This window comes from Herpailurus yagouaroundi, unplaced genomic scaffold (assembly GCF_014898765.1).
Source record: "Herpailurus yagouaroundi ecotype Mexico unplaced genomic scaffold, PumYag 210, whole genome shotgun sequence".
Lineage (NCBI taxonomy): Eukaryota > Metazoa > Chordata > Mammalia > Carnivora > Felidae > Herpailurus > Herpailurus yagouaroundi.
The window spans coordinates 497,798-517,448 of record NW_024412441.1 but is presented as its reverse complement, the minus strand read 5'-3'; the positions used below and the strand labels follow the sequence as shown (position 1 = coordinate 517,448).

The window sequence follows — 19,651 nt, the reverse complement described above, 5'->3', positions numbered from 1 at the left end:
TATCTCTTTGAGACCCTTCACTGGTTTTTAAAGACAAATATTTTATTTTTAATTTTTATTTATTTTGAGAGAGAGAGAGATAGAGAGAGGACACACACACGCGAGAGCAGGGGAGGGGCAGAGAGGGAAGGAGAAAGAGAATCCCAAGCAGGCTCTGAGCTGTCAGCTCAGAGCTGGATGCTGGGCTCAGTCTCATGAACCGTGAAGTCATGACCTAAACAGAGAGATCAAGTGTTGGACACTTAACCAACGTACCCACCCAGGTGCCCCAAAGACAAATATTTTAATAATAATTACATTAATTCTGAAGATTTTCTTTGTGAAAATTATTTTTTGGAGCAATTTCTTTTAGGCCAATTTAAAATTTTATTTTTATTTACTTATTTATATTTTTTGAGAGAGAGCACAAGCTGTGGGGAGAGGGGCAGAGGGAGAGAGAGAGAATCCCAAGCAGGCTCCACGCTTAGTGCAGAGCCAGATGCGGGGCTCAATACCATGACCTGAGCCAAACCCAAGAGTCAGGTGCTCAACTGACTGAGCCACCCAGGTGCCCCAGGTCAATTTAATTCTTGATCAATTACCTACAAAGAATAATACCTTTTCCACTTCCATTTTAATAAAGTCACTTCTTTATTTCTTTTTGTATAATTTCCTTTTGTATAAAAGTTAGAAAATATTTTTGTTCACATAAAATTTTAGTAATTATAGCTTCTGCCTTTGTATGTTTTCTGGTAAGTCTTGTTTTCCCCCAGGTTACTTATATATATATAAATCTTACCATGTAATGTTCTATTAGTAATATTCTTTGTGTAATCTCTACCCACAATGTGGGGAACAAACTCAGGACCCCGAGACCAAGAGAGGCATGCTCTATGGACTGAGGCAGCCAGGTGCCCGTCTTTATGAATTAGATAAAAGATGAAACAGCGAATCCACAAGAAAACGATGCCCACTTACTATTGCCACTGCAATTCTTCCTTATTTGACACCTCGTGTCAGTGTTCATGCCTTTGGTGAAGTAAAGCTATGAAAGGTGAAATTACAATGTTATTTTGTTTGGGGATCAATGTTATTTTGTTTGTTTACTCAACTGGGAAAGCTTTTCTGAAGATGATGTTGGAATGTAGCAGCTCCAGTAAGCAAATGGAGAAAATGTTCTCCCCCAGTAAATTTGATGAGCACAGAACACAGGCAAAGGAAGAAAACAGTCAGGTACTTCCTCCCTTTCATTGTCATTATTCGTTTTCCCTGCTAAATAAATATCCATTGACATCTTAGTAACAGTGTCCATATAGTTGGTGCAAAGTTTTTGTAGGACGGTGAAAATTTGTGAAAGAAGTCATCAACATCCACTTAATTATTGAAAAATTGCTGTAAGCTCCAATAATAGCCGCTTGCTATCACTTTTTTTTTTTTTTTTTTTGCTTGCAATCACATTCTTTGGTCATCTATGAAGGATTATTACGTGCATAGAATGTAAACATTTCTGAAGTAACAGAACTTGGCAGTTCGTGCTGCTTGCACAGGTGTTGGAAAGGCGTGAGAACCAGGGTGAACCAACTCTGCAGGAACAGAATATGATTGCGGCGTGAAGCGCGTGCGCACAGCACAGACCACAGCGCACCGTGCGCGCGCTCCGAGCTGGAGTCTGTCGCACCGCGAAAAGGGCGATCAAGTGCTCGGGGCGCATCCTCCAGGACCAGGTTCACCGAATGCCGTTAGCGGGGCCGCTGACAGCCTGCCAGCTGCATCCCCAATACCTCCCTCAGGCGTCCCTTACCCACCACTTGCTTGCACTGAAAATAATCACTGCGATAGTAATAAAGAATCCTTAAACGGCGTCTCGGTTTTTTGCAGGCGGCCGAAGGTCCCCTTCCTGGGCTCTGCACTTGCGAGTCCCCTGGCGGGCCCGGGGCTCCTGGATCGCGCCCCTCTCCAGCCGTACTTCTCGGACGCCTTGCCCCCATCACCCCTACCTCCCAGACCTTGCGACCCCGTTTGGCCTTCGCGGCCTACCGGCCCCAACTCTGCACTGCTCCGCGCGACCCCGCCTCCGGATCCCCGGCAGGGCTCCTGCTCTCTCCGCGCCCCGCAGCGGGGCGGGGCGGCGCAGGGGGCGGGATTTTCTGGCACCTTCTGGGCGCCGCGAACGCTCGGATCTCGGGCTCGGAGGCCGGAAACGTCGCTACGGAGCCGCAGGGCATCCCGCACGGAGGCCCTTTCTTGTTCTCCGCGGAGGCCGCTCCGTCAGCGTAGACATGGCCAAATGGGGCCAGGGGGACCCGCGCTGGATCGTGGAGGAGCGGGAGGACGGGACCAATGTGAACAACTGGCACTGGTGCGGCCGGGCGGGGGCCGCGGCTTTCGGGCCACCTCCTCCGCAGCGGCGGGCGGGATGGTGGGGCCCCTCTGCGAGCACCGGGCTCCCGGTGCCCTGCGGGGTGGGGTGGCCAGGCCTCTCGGGCCGCGGCGCTCCCTCCGTAGGGCGGGGCCTGCACAGGTGCAGAGGATTCTCCCCGCCCCCGCAGCCGCTCAGCGCGCTGCTGTAAATAAGCCTCAGGTGAGTCCGGAGACCTGGGGGCTTATCTGCACTTGGCTGTGGAACTGCAGTTTCCTTCTTGTGAAATTTGGTTTGGGCCCCACGAATGGTATCTGACTTACCTCTTCAACTTTGACAGTCTGTGACCTTAAGACTCCCCCACCCCCCACCCCTCTTGATGTTTCTAGAAGTTAAAAGGAGCTAGAGTGTGCGCGTGTGTGCGCGCTTGTCCGTTGGTCTGCGTGTAGTGGAAAGAACAGGAAATTGGATCTCAGCTGTAGATCTAACTCGATTGGCTTTTAGTGAGCCCCGCCTTCTAGGAGTTTGAGCGGTTGCACATCCTTTTTGGATGTCATCTGGAACATGGGCTTGATACTTGCCTCCCTCTCTGCCCCAGAGTTTCAGGAGGTGATGCAGCATCACTGAGGGCTGTGTTACCTCAAGGCCATCAAGCTGATGTTGAGGCAGGTCAGGGCAGAGTAAAGCCGTCAGCTTGTGAGCGGCTTATTGAGGGAGCCCTGGCCTCTCCTTTCCCAGCACTGTCACCATGATACACCAGGGACTTCTCTCACCTCGTTTCCACTCCCTAAAATGGAAGCATTTATTTGGGAAGATTGCATGAGATAATATATGTGTGAAAACACTTGATCATTTGTCTTGTGATTAAAATTAATTCGGTTATTACTGCCTTTTTGTATGGCCGCTTTGCCCATCCATTTCCAATGGGTGAGATTGCTAGACCCCTTGCCCCCAAATAAGCTAGTGTTTTGAAGACAAAATACTACTTTACATAGTGGATAATAGTATCCTAACGAACTGAGCGGGAATATGAAAAGATATTTGGTGGAAATCTGATTTAAGAAGCACATTTGGAACTTTGAGATTGGTAGGTCTGTCAAGGCTGCCTGAGAGGAGATGAGCGGATCTCACTGCCCTGATGCCCCAGCCTGGGCATGTGGATACCAGCTGGGGCTTCCATTCATGGCTCTTCCTTTCTGGTCCCTGGCAGGACAGAGCGGGATGCTACCAGCTTGAACAAGGGGAAGCTCCGCAACCTCCTGGTAGGCATCGTCGTGGAGAATGAGACTGGACACCGTGTAATCAGTGAGCTGAGGCGGGTAGAAGGTGAGGTTTCTTGCAGCAGCCGCAAAGGATTTCTTCTATGAGTGGAACATCAGACTGAGCTGGAAAGGTAACGGGGCTCAGGGGACAGCTAGGGCTGGAGGCAGCCTTGGGGCAGAGTTGGTTCATTTATCATTCATTTGTTCAGCAGATATTTTTAGAACTCCTGATATGAGCCTAGCACTTACTGGCCCCTGAATTGGTCTTCATAGTTACAGATACCCTTCTGTCATGTCCGACTAGCTGGGGGCTTCCCTTTCTCCCATCACAGAGTTGCTTAGAGCTCTTTTTTTTTTTTTTAATTTTTTTTTAATGTTTATTGATTTCTGAGACAGGGATTGACAGAGTATGAACGGGGGAGGGTCAGAGAGAGAGGGAGACACAGAATCTGAAACAGGCTCCAGGCTCTGAGCTGTCAGCACAGAGCCTGACGCGGGGCTCGAACTCGCAGACTGTGAGATCATGACCTGAGCCGAAGTCAGACGCTTAACCGACTGAGCCACCCAGGCACCCCTGCTTAGAGCTCTTTGATTGCAGCTGGACTCTTGTCTGCCAGGCACTTGTGAGCCCTAGAGTTTTCTGGAGCTGCTGGAACACTCTTCTCTGCATGCGGACTGTTTTGGGTCCTTCAGGTCCTTGTCCTGAGTGAAGCCACCTATCTCTGTTATACAAAGATCGCAGGTCCCTTCCTTGTACTGTCTCCCTTCCCACTTTATTTTCCCCCACAGCACTGTTATTTGGTATCTTTATATGGTTACTTAAATATTTTATTTATCTGGTTGCCCTCCAGCCCCCATTCATCAGGGCAGGGATTTTTAAAAATACCAGCTTTATTGAGATCTGATTCACATACCATATAGTTCATCCATGTAAAGTATGCAGTTCAGTGGTTTCCAGCACACTCACAGAGTTGTGCAGCCATCACTACAGTTGATTTTAGAACATTTTCATCACTCACAAAAACCCCTGAACTCGTTAGCAGTCATTTCCCAGTCTTTGGCAACCACTGATCTGTTTTCTGTCTCAGTGGATTTGCCTCTTCTGGACACTTCTATGAATGGAATCCTAGAGTATGTGGTCTTTTGTGAATGACCCCCCCCCTTTTTTTAATTTTAACACCAGTATAGTTAATATAAGTGTTAAATTAGTTTCAGATATACAATATAGGGATTGAACAATTGTATATATTACTCGGTCTCATCTTAAATTCCACATATGAGTGAAATCATATGGTATCTGTCGTTCTCTGACTTATTAACGTTGGATGGATCTCGAGATCCATCTATGTTGTTGCATATGGCAAGATTTCATTTTTTTTGTGTGGCTGAATAATACTTCATTGTGTGTGTGTGTGTGTATATATACATATATATACACATATATATATTGGAATAAAATATTCCATAATTTGGCTATTGTAAATAATGCTGAAATAGATATAGGGGTGCATATCTTTTTGAATTAGTGTTTTCATTTCCTTTGGGTAAATACCCAGTAGTGTGATTTCTGGATCATAGGGTAGTTCTATTTTTAATTTGTTGAGGAAACTTCACACTGTTTTCCACAGTAGCTGCACCAGTTTGCATTCCCACCAACAGTGCAGGAGGGTTCCCGTTTCTCCACATCCTTACCAACACTTGTTATTTCTCCTGTTGTTATTGTTTTTTAAAATATGTATTTATTTAAGTAATCTCTACACCCAATGTGGGTCTCAAACTCATGACACCAAGATCAAGCCTGCCCTTCTGACTGAGGCAGCCCAGTGCCCTGTTTCTTGTATTTTTGATTTTAGCCATTTTGATGGATGTGAGGTGATCTCTCATTGTGGTTTTGATTCGCATTTCTCTTATGATTAGTGATGTTGAACATCTTTTCATGTGTCTGTTGTCCATCTGTATGTCTTCTTTGGAGAAATGTCTGTTCATGTCTTTTGCCCATTTTTAGATTGGATTATTTATTTTTTTGGTGTTGAGTTATAGAAGTTTTTTATTTTCAAAAAAATATTTTTATTTTTTAAAGTAAGCTCTGCATCCATTGTGGGGCTCAAACTCACAACCCCAAGATCAAAAGTCACAGGCTGTACTGACTGAGCCAGCCAGGCACCCCTGTAGAATTTCTTTGTACCTTTTGGATACTAATCCTTTATTGGATATATCTTTTGCAAATATATTTTCCCATTCAGTAGGTTTTTAGTTTTGTTGATCATTTCCTTTGCTGTGCAGAAGCTTTTTATTTTGATGTAATCGCAATAGTTTATTTTTGCTTTTATTTTCCTTACCTCAGGAGACATACCTAGAAAAGAGTTGCTGTGGTTAGTGTCAGAGAAATTACTGCCTGTGCTCTTCTAGGACTTTTATAGTTTTGGGTCACACATGGAGGTGATTGGCTCCTTTCACTCAGCATAATGTTTTCAAGACTCATCCATGTTGTAGCATGTTTCATTCCTTTTTATGGTTGAATGATATTCTGTTGTACAGATATAGCATGTTTTGTTTATCTGTTCATCAGCTGATCAATATTTGTGTTGTTTTCATTCTTTAAGTCATTTGGTTAGGGATGGATTGGTTTTGTTTCCAGGCCCAGATCACTGTCTGGAACGTTGTGTGTTTGTTAAAAGAGTAAGTTTCTGCCGTGGTGCCTAGTTCCTGGCTGACAGACAGTCTGGGCTCAATGAATACTTGTTGAAATTATCATGGATATGAAGACAAAGGGGAAAAGGAAGAGGAGGGGAGAGGGAGAGATCTAGTTGTAGAAGATTGTACTGAGTTAAAGTTTGGGCCTTTGCCCAGGAGTCGGCTCCTTTCTTGAGAGTTGGGTTAGAGAGTTCCACAGCAAGCTGGCCTTGGGCATTTGCCCTACTGGCCGCTTTGCTAGAGCTGGGCTTGAGCCCAGGAAGGTGTTCCACAAGTGTCAAAAGTCCACTCCTGCCTGGGACCTTCTGGCTAGAGGTTTTCTCTCTGTTGCTCCTTCATTGTCTGCTGTTGGCTGGACATGGCAGGGTCTGGCACCTTACACCCTCACCCTACCCCACCCCCAGCACAGGGCTCCGAGTGTCCCAGGGAATCTCGTGGCCTTGTGTCTCTTCTGTCTCCCTCACCTCAAAGTGGCAACCACCTCCTTTGTGAGATAAGACTCAGCTACTCCAAGACAGCAGCTAGAGGGCAGGCTGAGGATGCCCTACCCTCACCCCTTGTGCTTTTCTCCTCTAGCAGTGAGCCCCAGAGGTGGCAAGTGGGACCCTCTGGGGAAGAGTCAACACTGGTCGTTTTTTTTTCTTTTTTAAATTAAACTTTAATTTTTTCCCACCTTTATTGAGACACAGTTGATTTTATAACACTGTATAAGGTTAAGGTATATGGCCTGATGGGGTGTGTGTGTGTGTGTGTGTGTGTGTGTGTATGTATATATTAGAAATGATGATCACAATAAGGTTAGTTAACACATCTCTCATCCCACATAGTTACCATTTTTGTGTGTGTATGTTGAGAACTTTTCAGATTTACTTTCTTACTAACTTTCAAATGTATAATATAATAATGTTAACTGTAGTCATCAGGCTGTATATTACATCCTCAGAACTTACTCTTCCTGTAACTGGAAGTTTGGACCCTTTGTTTCCTTTGACCACCTTCAACACCACTGGCTCCCTGCAACCACCAATCTACTCTCCGTTTCTAGGAGTTTGATTTTTTAGATTTCACATGTAAATGAGATATCATTTTTGTTGTTGTCTGACTTTTTTTCACTTAGCATAATGCCTGCAGGGTCCATCCATGTTGTTCCAAATAGCAGGATTTCCTTTTTTTTTTTTTTATGACTGAATAATAGTGTGTGTGTGTGTGTGTGTGTGTGTACACCACATTTTCTTTATCCAACTGAAGTATCCAGTGGATACTTCAGTTGTTTCCATGTGTTAGCAACTGTAAATAATGCTGTAGTCAACATGGAGGTGCAGATGTCTCTTAGATAGTGATGTTATTTCCTTTGGATATAAGTAAATCCCTGGAGTATGAGTAACTTGTTCTGTGAGCGTTCTGCAAGACAAGCAAACATTTCCAGTAAATTCTAACTCAGTAAATGAGCAGTATCTTGCAATGCGAGTAGTAGGTGACGCCAAATGGCACATGATCACAACCGATCACAACTAAGCCCACAACAAGCACAACTTGAAAACACTTTGGTAGACAAGTGCTTTGGATTACAAGCATGTTTCTGGAACGAATTCTGGTTACAAACCAAGGTTTTACTGGTATACCCAGAAGTGGGATTGCTGGATCATATGGTACTTCTGTTTCAATTTTCTTGAGGAACCTCCATCCAGTTTTCCGCAGTGGCTGCATCAATTTGCATTCCCACCAACAGCACACAAGGGTTCCCTGTTGTCCACATCCTCACCAACACTTGTTATCTCTTTCTGATCCTGGCCATTCCAGCACATGTAGGGTGATCCCTCATTGTGATTTGGTTTTTTGTTTTTTCAACTTAAAATTTTTTTATTTTATTTTTGAGAGAGAGAGAGCAGGAGAGAGGGGCAGCGGGAGAGGAAGAGAGAGAGAGAGGGAATATGAGAATGAATTCCAAGCAGTCTCCACACCCAGCTCGGAGCTCGAATGGGGGCTTGATCCCATGACCCTGAGATCATGAGCCAAAAATCAAGAGTCAGACTTTCAACCAACTGAGCCACCTAGGTGCCCCTGTTCCCATAGATCTTTTTGTTTTGTTTTGTTTTTTTAATTTTTGAGAGAGCGTGCATGTGCAAGTGGGGGAGAGGGAGAGGAGGGGGAGAGAGAAAGGGAGAGAGAGAAAGAGAAAGAGAGAAAGAGAATGAATTCTAAGCAGGCTCCACGCTGAGACTCCCAAGCTCCCACTCTCGGCTTGATCTTACCACCATGAGATCATGACCTAAGCCAAAATCAAGAGTCAGCTGCTTTACCCACACGCCCCCTCATTGTGATTTTGATCTGCATTTCCCTGATGATTAGTATGTTGAGTACCTTTTCATGTACCTGTGATCCATTTAAACATCTCCTTTGCATAAGTGTCTATTTATGTACTTTGCCCATTTTTACTGGGATTGTTATTTCTTTTTTTTTTTTTTTTTTTGGGTGGTTGTCAGGTTTTAGGAGTTCCTTATGTATTTTGGATATTAACTTCTTATCACATAAGGTTTACAAATATTTTCTCCCATTCTGCATGTTGCCCTTTCATTTTGTTGACTGATTTTTTTCTTTGCGGAAGCTTTTTAGTTTGAGATGGTCCTACTTGTTTCGCTTTTGTTGCTTGTGGTTTTGGTGTTACATCCAAAAATCATTGCCAACACTGCTGTCAGGGAGCTTTTATCCTCCTTCTAGGAGTTTAATGGTTTCAAATCTTAACATTTCAGTCTTTAGTTCATTTTGAATTAGTTTTTTTGAGTGGTATAAGATAGGGGTCCAGTGTGTCAGTCTTTTGCATGTGAGTATTAAGTTTTCCCAGTAGCATTTATTTATTAAAACAAAATTTTAATGTCTATTTAGTTTTGAGAGAGCATGAACAGGGGAGGGGCAGAGAGAGAGGAAGACACAGAATCCGAAGCAGGCTCCAGGCTCCGAGCTGTCAGCACAGAGCCCCACATGGGGCTCAAACCCATGAGCCATGAGATCGTGACTTGAGCTGAAGTTGGACACTTAACCGACTGAGCCATGCAGGTACACCTTCCCAGTACCATTTAATGAAGAGACTGTCTTTTACCCATTGAGTATTCTTGCTTACGTTGTCAAATACAAGTTGACTATATATGTATGGATTTATTTCTGGGCTCTTGATTCTGTTCCATTGGTCTTTGTCTGTTTTCATGTCACTACTATTTTGTTTTGATCTCTGTAGTTTTGTAGTAAAGTTTGAAATCAGGAATTATGATGCCTCCAGCTTTGTTTTTCCTTCTCAGGATTGCTTTGCCTGTTCAGGGTGTTTTGTGGTTTCATGCAAATTTTAGAATTCCATTGGCATTTTGATAGGGATTGCATTGAATCTATAGATGCTTCTTATTTGCTTTCTTCTGATAACTTTGGGCTTTGTTTTTTTCTGGCTTGTTGAGGTATAAGGTTAGGTTCTTTATTTGAAATCTTCTTTTTCTTGATTTATGTGCTCATCACTACAAACTTCCTGCTTAGAACTGTTTTTTCTACATCCCATAGGTCTTGGTGTGTGTGTTTCTATTATTTGTCGCAAGTTATTTTTTTTAAATTTTTTAAAAGTTTTTATTTTTTAATGTTTATTTATTTTTGAGAGAGACAGTGTGTGGCGGGGGCGTGGGGTGGGGTGGCAGAGAGAGAGGGAGACACAGAATCTGAAGCAGGCTCCAGGCTCCGAGCTGTCAGTGCAGAGCCTGATGTGGGGCTCGAACTCATGAACCAGTGAGATCATGACCTGAGCCGAAGTTGGCCTCTTAACCGACTGAGCCACCCAGGCACTCCTGTCTCAAGTTATTTTTAAAATTTCCCTTTTGATTTCTTTGAGCCATTGGTTCAGAAATGTTTTATTTAATTTCCACATATCTGTGAATTTTCCAGCTTTCCTCCTGTTACTACTTTCTAGCTTCATACCATTGTGGTTTGAAAAGATACTTATTATAATTTTTATATTTTTTAATTTGTTGAGACTTGTTTAGTGTCCAATGTGATTTATCCCAGAAGATGTTGTGTGGATCCTTGAGAAGAATGTATATTCTGTTGATATTTAAAGGATTGTTCTGTATATGTCTGTTAGTTCCATTTGGTCTATAATGTTCAAATCTGCTGTTTCCTTATCGATTTTTTGTCTGGGTGATCTCTCCACTGTTGAGTATGGGATATTAAAATCTCCAATTATTACTATATTGCCAATTATTTCTCCTTTTAGTTAATCTATCAGTATTTGCTTTATATATTTAGGTGCTTCAATGTTAGGTACATAAATATTTAGTTATTATATCTTCCAGATGAATTGATCCCTTTACCATTATATAACAACCTTACTTAGGTTTTTTTTGACCATCTTTTTTTCTTAATATTTTGTTTAACACAAGTATAGCTACTCCTGCTTTTTTTTTTTTTTTTTGGTTGCCATTTGCTTGAAATATCTTTTTCACCCCCTCACTCTCACTATCATGCTAAAGTGAGCCTCTGTGTTACGGGCAGCATATTATTGGATGTTGTCTCTATTATTTCTTTTTAATCCACTCAGCCATTCTGTGTCTTTTGATTGGAGAATTTAATGGTTTATGTTTAAAGTAATTCTTGATAGGTAACAACTTACACTTGCCATTTTGTTGTTGCCTGTTTTGTAGATCCAATGTTCGTGCTTCTTCTCTTGCTGTCTTCCTTGGTGATCTCATGCCTTTTTGTGGTAGTGTGCTTTAACTCCTTTATCATAATCTTTTGTGTACCTACTACAGGTTTTCCTCAGGTCGTTACCCTGAGACATACATGAAATGTCATATATTTATAACATGCTATTTAAACTACTAAGACCTTTGATAGCATACAGAAATTTATACTTCTGCCTTCCTCATATTTTAGGTTCTTGATGTTATAATTTGCATATTTTTATATTCTGTATCTAGTAATAAATTATTGTAGTTAGGATCATTTTTAGTATGTTTAGCTTTTAAATTAGAGTTGTAATTGAATTATGCAACACCATTACAATATTAGATCTAACTTTGACTATATATTTACTCTTAATATATATATACTATGTATATTACTGTTATTGGTGGATTTTACACATTCTTATGTTTAAAAACATTTTTTTTAATATTTATTTACTTTTGAGAGAGACTGAGCATGAGTGGGGGAAGGGCAGAGAGAGAGGGAGACACAGAATCTGAAGCAGGTTCCAGGCTCTGAGCTGTTAGCACAGAGCCTGATGTGGGGCTCAAACTCATGAACTTTGAGATCATCACCTGAGCCAAAGGCCAGTGCTTAGCCAACTGAGCCACCCAGGAGCCCGTCACATTCTTAGGTTTTTATGATGCCAATTTCAAATAACCTATCTTCTGATTCACTAGTTCTTACATCTGCTTGGTCATTTTAGCTGTTCAAGCTTTCTGTGCAGTTCTTCAGTCATTGTATTCTTCAGCTCTGGGATTTCTGCTTTGTTTCCTTGTGGTACTTCTCATTCTGCTCATGTATTCTCTTATTTAGTTGTCTGTCCTTCTAGTTAAAACGTAACTTTTTTTTTAATTAAAAAAATTTTTAAATTTATTTTAGAGAGAGAAGAGTGCAAGTGGGGGAGAGGGGCAGAGGGAGAGAATCCCAAGCAGGCTTCAGTGTGGAGCCTGATGCGGGGCTCAATCTCATGACCCTGGGACAATGACCTGAGCCAAAATGAAGAGTTGGACGCTCAACCAACTTAGCCACCCAGGCTCCCCAAGAAATTGATTCTTTTTTTAAAAAAAGTTTGTTTATTTTTGAGAGAGAAAGAAAGCGTTGGGGAGGGGCAGAGGGAGACAGAAACACAGAATTTGAAGGAGGCTCCGGGCTCTGAGCTGTCAGCACAGAGCCTGACTTGGGGCTCGAACCCACAAGTGGTAAGATCATGACCTGAGCTGAAGTTGGATGCTCAACTGACTGAGCCACCCAGGTGCCCAGAGGTTTATTCTTAATTACTGATTATATAGTTCATGGATCTCCATTTCTTTAGGATCTGTTATTGGAGCTTTGTTAGTTTCCTTTGGTGGGGTCATGTTTACCTGATTCTTCATGAGCCTTAATTCCTTGCATTGGTATCTGCACATATAAGTGGTTTCCTTTTCCAGACTTAACCAGTTTGCTTCAGTAGGAAAAATGTTCACCATTCAGCTTAGCTTGAATGGGTTACTGGGTGGGTCAGCTAGTAGCATTCATGGTAGGCAGGGCATGCTGTCAGGGTCTCTAGTTGGGTGAGACCACTGCTCATGCTCTGAGGTTGGGGGTCAGGGCTCTACTAGCTGGGCTCCTTGGTAGGGTGGGTCTGCTTGTTGGGCTCTGTGTTCAAGCAGGGCTGCTGGGCAGGCTTTCAGACTGGGTGTGGCTGTTGGCTGTGTTACATGGTCACTTGGGGTCACTAGCTGGGCTCTGTAGTTACCTCTGATCCGGTGGGGTTACTGGATGTGTCCTCTGGAAAGGCAGTGCCACTGGTTGGGCTCTGATTGGGCAGGACTATGGGTGGGTCTCCACCATTGCTCCTGGTTGGGTGGGGTCTTAGACCATCCTGACCAGATGGTTCTGCTGGCTAGACTCTGTTGAGGTCAGGCCACAGGCAGAGTTTCATGATTGGACCTGATTTCAGGCTGTGCTCTGTGATCAGACTGTGCCCCAGAAGTCTGCAGGCTTGGTTTCGAGAACAGGTAGCCTCTGGTTGTGCTCTGCCGTTGAGCAACATTGCTGGCTAGGTTCTCTGGTGGGGATGGACCTCCAGCTGTATCCTGTAGTTGGTTGGGGCTAGGGACTGTGCTCTGTGGCTGGGTAGGGTCACTGCCTGGGCTCCCTATCTGGACAAGGCCACAAGATGTGTCCAGCATTTGGGCAGAATTGTAGGCTGGGCTTCAAGGCTGCTTAGGGACACTCTTCAGGCTCCCTGCTTATAGGACCAGAAGCTGTGCTGAACAGTTGGGCAGGGTTGCTGGTTTGGTTCCTGTCCAAGTGGGGCTAGAGGATGGGCTCTGTGGCTGCCCAGATTCTGTGGTCGGGCTTCCGTCAGCAGTTGAGTGGGTCTGCAAATTTGCTTCTTTGCCTTGGTGGGGCAGTAGAATGGGCTCTACAGCTGGTTTCAGCCAGTTGACTAGGAGTCCAAATCAGGCATAATCGCCAACCAAGCGCCCTGGTCACATAGGGTACCAGCTGAGCTCTGCAGATGGGCAGAGTCACTGGCTGGGATCTTTGCTCATGCACTGCTGCAAGCAAGAACACCGTCCAACAAGATCTGCGCTCTGGTTATTGAAAGCCCTGCCCCCGCTTCTGATTCCCAGTGGTCCCTGTTAGCTGAGACCCAGATGGGCTTCCTAGGAAGCATCCCACAATGCTCGGGGATCTGGATGTCCACTTTTTTCCCATTGAAGAAACCACAGCTCTGTGCTGGCCTCAGGAGGGGCAGTTTGGTCAGTGTTACCACTTCTCTTACCCTTCTCTTTGGTCCTTCTTTGTCTTTGGTCCACCAAGGGTGCATCTGCCTTGCCTCTGCATTCTGGGATTCTCAGTGGTGTCTTGCTTGTGGATAGCTGCTAGTTGGTCTTGTGAGGGGGACTGAAGTTGGGAATAACTACATTGCCATCTTGATGTTGTCACTGAAATCAGCACTTTGGTATTGAAAGAAATCTAGCTGCATGGGGCCCAAGCACAACTTCCCTAAGTCACAGCCTGTCTCCCTTCACGCTTTCCATGATCGCAACTCCGTGCCCCTTTCTGGCCTCCCATCCCTTATGTGACTGCTCTTCAAGCAGCCCTTTATCCTGCTTTGATCCTGGTAAAGATTATTGGGGGCGGAAAACAGAAACATGGGTTAAAGGCCCACTTACTCGTCTCATGCCTCCACCTGGCCCCTAATTTTGTGTGCACTTTCATTGGCTGGGTTTTACCTCCACATTTGCTGTTTGCCTATCTCTGTTGTGGGCCAGGAGAACACCTGTGTGCTGGGAAAGCCTTGAGCTTGCCTTGTCACCATCTGTGGTGCACCCTGTGTGGAGGGTGGGCTGTTTAGTTAAGGCAGTTTGGCATAAACCAGTTGTTACTTTACAATTGAAGAATGTATTTTGTTCATTTTAAGTGTAATTAAAGAATCTGGTGCAAAGCACAAGGGATTGATTGAAATACTCAGCCTTTCTGAAGAAAATGAAGTAGATGACACCGAGGTGAGGTATCTGTTTTTTTGTTTTGTTTTTTAAGTCCAAGCTTCTGCTGTATACGTTGGGCATTTGAAAAACTATTGAATACACTTTGTGATTCCTGTGCGGTGGTTGTGGTGTATTGTAAAGGGTTTGTTTGCCAAGAAGGTTTACTATGCTGGGTGGGTGGGGGGCAGTGTGGGGTGTGGAGTGGAGCCGTGTAGGAAAGAAGAGGAAGCCCCAGACTGCCCCATACACCAGGTGTAGTCCTTGGGCAGGTGACCACGCCCTCCACAGCCTTTTCATCTGTGAAGTGGGACTAATTCGTCTTTCAGGGGTGGCATCAGATAAATGTGACAGTGTATGTCCTGTTAAGTGCTTAGGCGGATGTGCAGCTTGGTGAACGGGGTTTTGTTTCTGCATCTCTGCTGTTTCCTTTGAATGTGAAAATATTCAGCTTTTAGCTGTGATTGTATCGCATGGTTTTTCATAAACTAGTTAGTCCATGTTGCTTTTGATTAGCTCTCCTAGTTCTCCTGGGAGCTAGAGCCTTGGGAACACCCAGGCTTGATTCTCAGTGATTGCCCTCTTGAGCCAAAAGCTTGGTTCTGGGGAGGGACCATTTGTACAGCAGCCGTATTTTCCAAACCAAGATAATTTGACAAAGGGGTTTTGATTTGTGAATGTATTTAAATATGAAGGCTTACAAAGACATAAAAATTAAATCATACTGAGAAACATACAACCTCCCTTTATTAAAGGTTATAAAATGCTATACAGGTGGGGCTGGCTCGGGCACCTGGGTGGCTCAGTTGGTTAAGCATCTGACTTCAGCTCAGGTCATGACCTCACAGTTCATGAGTTTGAGCCCTGCGTTGGGCTCTGTGTTGACAGCTCAGAGCCTGGAGCCTGCTTTAGATTCTGTGTCTCCCTTTCCCTCTCTGCCTCTCTCCTGCTCGCTCTCAAAAAAAAAAAAAAAAAAAAAAAAAAAAAAGAGGGGGGTGCTGTCTCATACACATCTTCAGACATGTGGTTGATGCCTTTAAGGACTGTGATTTCACGTCGCTATATTCAGCATGATGAAAAGTTTTCATCAGCATATTAAACTGGTCTTTTCGGTTCAACCCTTGGTGGCATTACAGAATAAAGTGGGACCCAGGATCTGGGACCATACCCATCTCAAGTGAATCATAGGGATGCGAAAAATTTTAAACCAACATCTCTTTTTATTCTGAGAATACCACGGAGGCATTGCCAGAGCCAGAATGGCCTTCTGATGCTTCCCTCTGTCTGCCTCCTCCCCACTCTTACTGTCCCTTTTTCTCCCTCCCTCTTCCTTTCTTCCTCCCTACCAAAAAAGTGTAGCCCAAGGCCGTGTTACATGGGAACTCGATTTTCCTAATTACACTGGCTTTGGGGTACTAGACCAGCGCTGTTCAATAGAAATACAATGCAAGCCACATATGGAATTTAAAATTTTCGAGTAGCCATATTAAAAAAGTTAAAGGAAACAAATGAAATTAATTTTAATATTTATATTTTTATTTAACCGAATGTATAAAAATACCATTTAAACATGTAATTAGTATCAAAATTATTGGGATTATTTTACAGTCTTTTTTTGTACTAAATCTTCAAAGTCTGTTGTGTGTATTATTTCACACTCGTAGCACATCTCAAATCAGACCAGCCACATTTCAAGTGCTCAATAGCCAAATGTGGCTAGTGGCTACCATACTGGACAGCGCATTTCTAGACCCTGATAAAAGCCATGGGGTGTGACTACATCATCAATAGAATACATACACATATACACACAACATTTTGTATGCAAATTAAGGAGTTCACATTTCTAAGAAGTCCCCTCAAGATCTGGCCATCAACCCAGTCAGTGGACCTTGGATTAAAAAATCCTTACAGCTTTTCAGTCTGTGAAGAAACCTGGCACATCTCTCTCACATCCACTTCTTCCCCTTCCCTCACCGTCATAGTGCTTCTCCCAGCCATGTGTCCTGATGTTGTAAGAGTACATCAAACCAGATTTTTATGTTTGTATGTTTCTGATTTGTAGATGAACGTGAGTAAAAAGAAAGGAGATGGGGATATACGGAAGGATCTTATGAAAACTGCAGGTACCGCCAAGGTCAGAGAGGCCCTTGGAGATTACATGAAGGCACTTAAGACGGGTAGAAGGCCACCCTTGTGAACCAGTGTGTCCCTTTTCCAGTTACCCAAGTTCTGCTCTGTACTTGGATTTCCAGGTTAGGGTTATGTCTGAGGCTTCCGAAAAAACTCTTTATGCTGCAGGATAAAAATTGTAGTCTGGAGGTTGAGAGCTAGTTACAAGTAAGCGCATGAGTAGTGACTATTGGCATTGTATACATTGTGAACTGTTTTGCCTACAGAATTGCTAAGACTTTTCTGGAATAATTTATTCAGTTTGTTTGTATAATTACTTGTTTATCTTCCCTGCTACACTGTAAGCTCTAAGGTGGCATGGAAGGTGTCTTATTGACTGCTGTATCTCCAGCTTCTAGCACAATGCCCCACACATAGTAGGTGCTTATTAATAAATCTTTGTTGAGTATCGAATGAATGAAAGGTATTTCAGGTATAGTTGAGATAATTCCTGAGGAACTCCTAGATAATTCCTGCACTGCGTGGAAGTGAGGTTATTGTCTTCTTCCCTAAAATTGACATTTAAAAGGAAATGGAGAATACCTTGCAGGTATGAGCTGTGGTGGCCAATACGAAGGGAGGGAAGAGGAAGTGCTTAATGAGAATATTGAAAGCTCTAAATGATGGAGAGCTGCAAAGGCTAGTGAGGAGGGCCAGTTCATCCATCTTTGTATCCCGTGCCATTGTTTTGGGAAATGATGAAATGACACTTTCATCCTTGAGGGAAGGGAATGTATAAATAGGCTTTCTTGTGGGATAAATACTGCATTTAGTTCAAGACAATGCTCCAAAGGCAGGGTTTTTTGGTAGGCAGATTACAAAACCTGGTGATGTTGTGGTTCACCTACCACAGTGGAAAACACTGCTTCAGACTTTTGGTTTAGGATCCCATTCTTGGAATCTGGTGGTGGGAATTGACAGCCTTTGGCCTTAAATGCTGTTGTCCCTCATCTGCTTATCTTTGTGCCCTCTGGGCCATATGTACTTGTCCAAGTAGGCTTTGGGGTGTTAAGCCATGGCCCGGGAGTAGGTCAGAGCCGAGGAGCTAGCTCATAGCCACAATGAGCTGTTTCACAGTAACTGGGATTGGTGGTGCTAAAAAGGCTTTTCATGCTCTTTCCACGCGTCTGGAAGGTATAGTGTGGAATATGAGGACATTTTGGTAAGACTGAAAGATTGAATTTTTAAATCTAAGTAGCTTTATCTCCTGGCATGCTATTTAGTTATCCTTTGGAACATCTACTCTTCTTGAGATTCAGGCTTCATCTCCAACAGGTTTGGGTGTGAGGATCCCCACGGTGACACTGCACATGACCGAACTGTTTGACCCAACTGTAGAGCAGCTGTACAGCATCTTCACTGTGAAAGATGTAAGTAACTTCCCAAGCTAGGGCCCCCAGTGCTGATGTGGGGAGAAAATGTGCCACTAAGAACTGGAGCTGGTTTTTGGTTTCCCAGACAGCCATGTTTTTATGATTGAAGAGACCTAGCATGGTGGTGATAGAGGTCTTTAGGATAACTTCTAAAAAAATTTAAGGGGCTAAAAGATGGGCATTTTTAGGGAAATATGTCTGCACTTAGGGGATATAATACTGGGTTTTCTCCTTCAGAAAGGGAGAGAAAGCTGTAAGTAAACACTATTCAGGATTAGGAAAAAAACAAAAAAAACAAAAACCCCAAACCACAGTGATGATTTTGTTAATACTTTGCCTTTAGGTTCAAAAGGTGATAGGGCGTGATGGGATGACATGTCTCTTGTATGTTTTACTTGGTTAGCTGGTGCAGAAATTTTCTAAATCTCTTGCTATATTAGAAGCTGAAAAAAGAGGGACATTCCAAATGTTTGATGGGAACATCACCGGCGAATATGTAGAATTGGTAAGTAATCTTTAGGGTTAAAGAAAAGCAAGCTGGGACTGACCCTTCTGTTACATTGCTTTTTAAAAATCTGTGCTGTTTTTAATTTGCTTTTTTATCTGAGTTCACAGAAACTTGAGAAATTTATAAAATTGGTTATGGTAAATAGTTACAAATACCAAGTAGTGATAAAGATGAAGCCTTAGTTGCATAGTAATTGTACTGGTTTTAGAAGAAAGAAGTATAGTTAATTCCCCTCAACTCTTGGTCTAGAAGTTTCACATTTCTGCCACCTAAATCACTAGGGTCTGTGTTGCCCAGTGTCACCCTTGACATCAGCCCAGTTTTGGTTACCACTGTCACTATACTTCTGTCCTTGATGTTACTGTTAAGGACATTGTGGCACCTAGAACAATGGATTCTCAGTGATGCTGGCATATAACCTGGAAGATGGGACTGTATGTTGTTTGTTGATTACCTTTAGTACCTCAGGAGTTTTAATGAAAGGATTTTCTGTGTTGCACTGGAAGTTTTAAAAGATGTCTTAAGGGAATTTCCCCTGTGTTTTTTTAGTTGACAAATAAAAAGATCGTCATGAAATGGAGACATAGGAACTGGCCAGAAGGTATGTTAGTAGTATGCTTTGTTATAAGAATTGGGAAACACTCAAGATTTCTCCCCCCACCCCCACTGTAATAAGCCAGTTGTAGTACTGTATGGATAGTTTTCATAATGCAGTAATAAGCTCCTTCTTTTTCTTCTAGAACACCATGCGACAGTTGCACTGAGTTTTTGTGCCTACTCCAGGGCAAATGGAATTGCAGTTGGACTGTAAAGGAGTTCCTGTTTGTAAAGAAGAGGGCATGAAATCCTGTTGGCAGAAGCAGCATTTTGAAGAAATAAAATGTTTACTGAAGCTGACTACCCTAAATGGTTGAATTAGAAGATTTTGTAAGTCTACCTCTTCTCAATCCTTTTAAAAAAGAAAACACCCTTAATTTATATTGGATGAAATCCATGACCTCTTACAGAATTCAAAACATTGTTTGAATCTTTACTACGATTGGACTCTCATTGGGTTAAAAGTAGCAAGCAATGTGGAAATTAGGTATTAACCTTACCTCCCATAGATG

At 43.2% G+C, this 19,651-nt stretch overlaps 1 protein-coding gene across 1 annotated transcript; it reads left to right on the top strand.

Annotated features, from left to right (window-relative positions):
• The first annotated feature begins 2,122 nt into the window (after positions 1 to 2,122).
• Positions 2,123 to 19,578, top strand: LOC121016221 (activator of 90 kDa heat shock protein ATPase homolog 2-like). Its single transcript, XM_040453626.1, is given in 9 exon segments — positions 2,123 to 2,338; positions 3,549 to 3,664; positions 14,437 to 14,510; positions 16,555 to 16,626; positions 17,885 to 18,031; positions 18,438 to 18,539; positions 19,092 to 19,143; positions 19,283 to 19,308; positions 19,310 to 19,578. Coding segments are annotated over 9 exon segments (816 nt in total). The 5' UTR covers positions 2,123 to 2,258; the 3' UTR covers positions 19,457 to 19,578.
• Positions 19,579 to 19,651: the final 73 nt, after the last annotated feature.